This window comes from Cyprinus carpio, chromosome B3 (genome assembly GCF_018340385.1).
Source record: "Cyprinus carpio isolate SPL01 chromosome B3, ASM1834038v1, whole genome shotgun sequence".
In the NCBI taxonomy this organism is placed as follows: domain Eukaryota; kingdom Metazoa; phylum Chordata; class Actinopteri; order Cypriniformes; family Cyprinidae; genus Cyprinus; species Cyprinus carpio.
The window spans coordinates 45,651,429-45,658,672 of NC_056599.1; the positions used below are offsets into that span (position 1 = coordinate 45,651,429).

The window sequence follows — 7,244 nt, forward strand, 5'->3', positions numbered from 1 at the left end:
ACTATTTTTCAGCACACATAAAAACTACAACTGCATAAGTGTGATTTATACTCTTTTCGTTGACCACTAGCGCATGCTGATGACGTTTTATTCTTTGTTAGTAACGTGCGTCGTATCGTATGAATAAATAAGTCCCAACATCTAAACACATTTCTCAACAAATTTTATTAAACCCAAACTTAAAAATTTGATCAATTAACCCCCCTTTTAAGTTAACTGATAATTAATTGTGTCTCGGGCTTAAATGGTTAATTCACCCAAAAATTAAAATTAGTGGAAGGCATTCCAGCTGATTTCGTAGGACCTCTGAGATATGCTAGTCTCACGAGTTTGTTTACTGGAGCAACGGAAGCAAAGTTTCCTTACTTTACCATAGGAAAACCAGTCTCCTCTTGGCTTATATTAAAATCCTCAGACATTTTTCTTTACAAATCCACAGTTTGAACTTCTAATCCATGACCCAAGTAGGGTTGGGAACCGAGAACCGGCTATTATTCAGAACCGGTTCTGTTTTTTGAAAAGAACCGGAACCGTGAGCAATTTCTAAGTTTCAGTTCCAAAAACGGTTCTGGTGCAACATGTGAACACCACAGTGAGCAGCCTTGCGCTGGTGTTTTGACGATTCTGCGTTTCCAGTAAAGGATGTCACAAACCAAATAACAGAAACGTCACCCTGCCTCTTCAATTACTGAGCACATGTTTTCTAATGACGTGCACTCCACAGACTCGCTGCGCCGCATCATGTCTTTAACTGCCGAACACATGTTTCCCATGACTGTACGTGCACTCGCGCCTTTGATAACTGTACACGTCGTTTTGTCTGACTGTACATGTACCGGCAGCGTACAGCAACTGCCGCCACAAAATTACATTATATTTGTCCCATATTGTCATTAATATACATACTGACTTTAACTTGGACCACTAAATAAATAGACTGCTGTTGTTATGTAAGTATGAAGGTTAGATTATTTAGTGTACAGGTCATTTCAAGAGTGATAAACAAAGTGATAGAAAATATTTATTTTCATGCATTTTAAATGTTTAAAAATGTGGAAACCACTCATTGCATCACAGCATCTTCTGACTGCATTATTATATGTAAAATAGGGGCTTTATGGAGTGTGTGTATACATGGTTATAAGTATAACAGTTTATATTTCATTAATTTAGGCAAATGAACAAGTGTCTTAGCCCTCAAGGGACTATTTGGCCAACCTTATTCCTGCCTGAAAAGCAAAATGTTATTGATAGTGTAAAAAACATCAACTTTGAAGCACATGCTGATTGATGGACTTGCATTACTCAACATTACTTACTACCTTCCAACAACACTACATTCAATGAAGGTAAAATAGTAAAAAAACATAATGATAGTTTATTTAAATGGAATCGGAACCAGAAATTTTGTATACTGTAATATATATGTTGAATTTTGACATTGACAACCTTTAAATTAAGTTGACAGTAAGTAATAAACAGTATTGAGCATTGAGTATTGTGCATTTTTCCTTACCACTATTTTTTTAATAGTCGTTTAATGATTTTAATGGAATCGGAACCGGAACCGTTAGGCGGAACCGGAACCGGAAAATTTCTAATGATTCCCAACCCTAATCCTAAGTCATCCGCCAGAACGGCTTCTGTGTATGACAGATAGCAGAAGTGATAAAATTAGTTTTTTTTATAATGTTTGAAATATGGATATTTTTCTTACAAAAACGCATGGATTCGCTACAGGAGGCCTTTATTCACCCACCGGAGTCGTGTGAGGCACGTTTTATTATGGATGCACACGCTTTATTTCATGTCTTTTGGACTGTGAACAAAAACACCTGCCTACTGTAATGATAGAGCTTGGAATAGCCGGGACAGTTTTTAATATAACTCTGATTGGATTCGTCTGAAAGAAGAAAGTCATATACACCTATGATGCCTCAAGGGTGAGTAAATCACAGGCTATTGTTTAATTTTTAGATTAACTAACCCTTTTACAGGTGTAGCTAATAAAGTGGCCATGAGGGTAGTAAGTATATTTATACAGTCAATAATTTATCAGTCAAGACTTTTGGTTCAAGTGAATTTAGGCAAATTATAAAAACAATAAATATTGGGAGCATAGTTAAACTGCATATACAAACAGTTATCACAAAACAGCCGATAAACAATAAAATACAAAAAGTGTTTTATGTATGAGACATTATACATGGTTATATGTGATATTGAAAAAAAAAAAAATCCAGATTTCATCAGTGAAAATGAGAAGCTAAATTTAAAAGTTAAAATCCAATTAAAAGTTTTTTTAATAATGTATGAAACAGATGATTGTAAATTAGACTGAAAAAAAACAATAAAAGTAATAGGAAAATATAGCAATGGATTAAATAAAAAATTTAAAGTGATCACATAGTCCAGTATATAGTTTGCTTGGACATTAGCAGAGATTCTTTTAATATTATGAAGACAGGTTTTTTGTTGTTGTTGCTGAACTCAATATCAGCACACAATCTTAATATACATCATCTGATTTACTCGGAGGCAGAAAATGCTTACATGCTCTATTAGACATAGATCAATGAACAGAAGCAAGCCCAGCTTCTTTTCTGATTACTCGAGCCGTATCTGCCAGATCATTTACTCCTTCTCTCAAGAGGTATTGAGTGGTAGCGAAGGATATTCCTGCAGCAGCAGCACTCCCTACACCTGGAAGGAGACTCAAAAAATATTCAACAGTAGAAATGGCAGCGAGCGCAGCAGACGCTTGCAATCTGGTCAGTGCTTTTTCTCGGATGGCAGTAACAAATTTAGATTTGGCCAAATATTTCAGGTGGGGCTTGTTAACTTTTTCTGAAAGCCTTGTCAGTGATCTTTCATCCAAACCAAATGCATAGTAGCACCTTGTGAGGAAAAGCACGACCATGCCTACATCACATGCTGCTGATAGGCCTGGCACAGGGACAACTGCTACACCAGCAGAGACAAGAGATGCAGCCCAGGTCATCCGTTTAAACATATTGATCTTCTTCTCAAGAGATGCAGCAGAACACACTGGCCAGGCTTGTAGAAGAGCATACTTCTTGTGTTCTGGAAGCTCATCTTCGAGAGTGTTTTGAAGCGATTCAAAATCATATTCCTCCAAATCACAAGATGATATCAAGAAAACTTTGGGGTCTCCCAGTTCTTTCAGGTTTTTCTGACAATCCTCTCTTATTATGGAAAGAACCTTCTGCTCATCAAATCCTTTTTTCTTTTTCTCTGAAGACATGTCATTGTCAATCTTGGAACGAACAAAATAAAACCTTTTCTTCCGTTTTCTTATTTCTTTAGCTAGCATGATGTCATTCTCCATGAACCTCTCTGAGTTAAGGATAATGAAGAAATCATAGGTGTTAAAATTGACATCGTTCAGGTATTTTTTTGCTTTGAAGTTTGGGCTTCCTATTCCAGGCAGGTCCCAGATCTTCACATTTGGCATTTCAGGATGTTCATACATGGTGGGCTCCATTGTAGTTTCTGTGACTCCAGTAGGTGCTGCTCTATCATCTTCATCCTCTAGACCTCTAAGTGCATTTACAAAGGAGGATTTTCCTGATCCTGTCTTGCCAGTCACAGCGATGTTAAGTGAGACATCAACAAACTGGTCAAATTTGGTTTTAGCTTTTGTTTTAGCCTTTTCCAGAGTGGACTCGCCCGATTCCTTTATTGCATCAACAACAGCAGGGTCTTGATTTTCCATGTTCTGAATGGCAAACTTAAACATTAATGAATGCTCAGAATGAGACACATAATACTTACTTAAATAATGAAATTTAATAATGTAACTGATAACATATGATTCTAATTACCTGAATTTCTTGGTTCCAGGAGGAGAATGAAACACCTGTTTTAAACACAAAAGTTGAATATTAAACCGATGTGAAACAGTTGTTCTGTCGACACAACAACCATAACCCCAGAGTCAACAATCACAGAGACCAAAAGTAGATTGATTTTACATTTATTGTAATATTATTTAAATATTTATATTTAATTATTAAATTAAAATGAGATGTAAATATATTTAAATATAATTAGCAATGTGTTAAACAGTTTTTCCCAATATTAATATTCAGTCTACCTTAAACTATTTTGAAACTTGCAGTGAATTTCTGTAAACTGTGTGCTGTGAAATTCCAAATGTAACTAGATTAAAAAAAACAAAAAAACAAAGTTTGTCAAATCCTGTGATGTTGGATTTAGAAACCATCGCCAGAAAGTTGGAAGATGTTTAAAAAGCTTGAAGATTTCAATAGACTAATGCTGCCTTCACATGCTATCGGAAATATAGTAAATACAAGTTTCTGGTTCTGCACGGTACTTCCTGGTTTTAGATAAGCTATAATTAGCTTATTATAGCTTCCTGGTACTTCCTGGTTTTAGATAAGCTATATCAGTAATTTCTAGTCAACTGTCAAAATCAGCTGTGCTGTTTGCTCAGTTTCTCTACATCAGGGTTTCCCAAAGTGAGGTTTTCGAACCCCTGGTGGTTCATGAGAGAATTGCAGGGGGTTTGTGAGTTGGTACCATAGACTGTATAAAAACATGGTCGTAGTGTCCGTGACGTCACCCATAGACTCCTGAACAGCATTTTTGAAGCTCAAAGTGTGCAGAGCGGGCCGTCGCCATCTTGGCAGCACGTCACCGCGCGACTAATCAAAAATGGGCAAAAAGGCGGGAGCTAGTTGCTGAAGCCACGTCCACCTAGCTCGACCGCATTGTCAGCAGCGGCAATCCACCTGTCACTCAAGTGGCCGCACCCTTAATTATGCAGAACTTTTAGGCTTAATATAATTTAAACAGATGAGTTATAAAAAAATTCACCCCCTCACAGTTATCATGAAGGGGCAAAGTTAGCTATATAGACCAAAATCATTTTTTGAACCAGGCTGTAAACGTTTTTTTTTCTGCTGTAAATTTGGGCATTTTAACATGGGGAGTCTATGGGATTGACTCCCTTTTGCAGCCAGCATCAAGTGGCCAGTCGATGAATTGCAGTTTTAGTCACTTCCTTGTTGGCTTCACGAGAGAGAGCCGCTCGGTTGGTACACAGTATACGAGTGTATGCCATTAGCGAATTAACAATTTTTTTTTTTTATTAAATTAAAAAGATTTTGCAAAGGAATGTTAGAGGTTTATACAATTGTCATGTAAATGTAAAATCTTAAATTTATAAAAATAATTATCTTTTTGGAAAACCCTGTATTAAAAAAATATATTGTGGAAAAAAAGTAATACATTGTAAATTAAATGAATATGATTTTTTAATATATTTTTTTGTGTAATAATAACAATAGCTATATAAACTGAAACTTTAAAATGTGCAATTAAATTATTGAAATATTTATTTAAAATATCAGGGGGTACTTTAAGTAAATAATTTAAGTTCAAAGGCGTTCGGCTAAAAAAAAAAAGTTTGAAAACCTCTGCTCTCCGTAGATTAGCCATCTCAGTCATTACCAGTCAACTGTCAAAATCAGCTGCGCTGTAAGGGAAGTGCCCTTTACTTGGTTTCTCTACATAATCCATTCACAATTTTAAGAAGTTTTGGTCATCTAAGAGGACCAAATGTACACGTATGCAGTTTCAGAAATGACAAACACGAGTGTAAAAAATGACAAGACCTAATCTTCTCTCACACCATTGCTCAATTAAAAAAATTAATCGCAAAACAATATAAGAAATCTAAAATAAATACAATAAACATAATTAAACATAATAAATAATGTAGAAGATTTTCAGTGATCTTAATTCAATATAATAAATATAATTATGCCTATAGATAAGAAGACATTATTCTACTATTATTATTTAAAGACTGTGTGTGTTAAATCTAGCAGTGAGAGAAGAGTGAACTATTTGAAGGCCCTGCATATATATGGAAAGAAGACCCAGAAATACATACATGACAGCTATTGATCATTCTACATATGGGGGGAAAAAAAACACCTGTCTAATAATACAACAATGCATATATGGAATTCTGTAACCAGCTCCAGGCATATAGGTATATATGTTAAGTTCAGTATATATATATATATATAATTATGAACTAATATATATATATATCTACTTTAGAGGCTTTTAAATCAATATATATATCTGTGTAGAAAATACATTCTGGAGTTACCTCTGGCAAATGCAACTCGGCTTTGTTATGTGATCAGTAAAGTCTACTGGCTTCAGAACCTCTCTAGCAGTTTATTTTGAACAAGGAAAATTCTACAAAAATTACCATTTGTATAACCACAGTTTCCGAAAAGAATGAGGCAGAAGAGGTTTCTTTGAGGGTCTCGAGTCTCCACCTATATACGCCACAACATCAAATAACGTTTCTTATCTTTAAATGTACAGTGCTCTTTAGAACTTCCGTAGTCAATTCAGGAAGAGTCTATCAGTGTAGGTCTATTGTCAGGATAGATACAGTTAGTACTATTGATTCTAAACTAGTGGTGTGACTACTAATATTCAGTTGATTGCCTTATTCAGTTGAATGAGCCTTCAATCAATTGGATTCATTTTTCTAACAGTGTATACCAGGCATAAAGTACCATAACTAATTATTTTCAAACATTGAAATGCCTTAAAACAATTATTTAAGCTCTTCAATTCATTCTGATACTCTTCATTTTATTATTCTGTATCAACTGATAGTTTGCTTAAAAATTCAAAACCAGAACAAATTTAGTTACAATAATAGTTTTCCCTTAAAACTAAGAGTAGTTAGAGTAGTTAATCTCAAAATTAATAATAATTTATTGAAAAACAAATCACAGAAACAAAAAGCTATTTAATGTTATAGAGAGATGGAAGTAAAGTTCTTACCTGTAAAAATATAATTTCGGTATTTTTGGGTGTGCAGTGTCAAAGCCTTGCACAGTTTCTACTGCAAACAAGTCTAGATACAATTCATGCGCAACTTCCTTTTCACTCAATAGGGGTAGGAGTAGGGTGACTAAACGTCCTGTTTTCCCAGAACATGTCCTGGTTTCACGTCCTGTCCGTCCTGGTCAGTGTTGCCAACTATTTCTCATGGGAAGTTGCTAAAGGAAGGTCGGTTTATTGCTAAAAGTTGCTAAATGATGTTGTGATGTCATTGTGCGATACACGACACAAAATTGTCACTGAATACAAAAAAATATATTTTATAAATGTTAATTTCGATTTGTTCATAAAATAATATAAATGCATAATATAATAATATAAAT

General features: G+C 34.8%; 1 protein-coding gene across 4 annotated transcripts; it reads right to left on the bottom strand.

The window, feature by feature from the left end:
- Nucleotides 1–2,170: 2,170 nt before the first annotated feature.
- On the bottom strand, nt 2,171–7,015 carry LOC109068697 (interferon-inducible GTPase 5-like). 4 transcript variants are annotated; one of them, XM_019085450.2, is made up of 3 exons: nt 6,862–7,015; nt 3,846–3,880; nt 2,171–3,739 (listed from the first exon to the last, which is right to left on the bottom strand). In XM_019085450.2, exon 3 carries the CDS (start codon nt 3,734–3,736, stop codon nt 2,573–2,575), a length of 1,164 nt encoding a protein of 387 aa, XP_018940995.2. In that variant the 5' UTR covers nt 3,737–3,739; nt 3,846–3,880; nt 6,862–7,015; the 3' UTR covers nt 2,171–2,572. The 4 variants fall into 4 exon arrangements, with proteins under 4 accessions (XP_018940995.2, XP_018940994.2, XP_042577010.1 ...); XM_019085449.2 differs by having other exon boundaries at nt 2,171–3,751; XM_042721076.1 differs by lacking the exon at nt 6,862–7,015 and adding an exon at nt 4,118–4,200 and having other exon boundaries at nt 2,171–3,751.
- Nucleotides 7,016–7,244: the final 229 nt, after the last annotated feature.

Coding starts and splice junctions, on each gene's coding strand:
- LOC109068697 (XM_019085450.2), bottom strand. CDS start 3,736: ATGGAAAATCAAGACCCTGCTGTTGTTGATGCAATAAAGGAATCGGGC.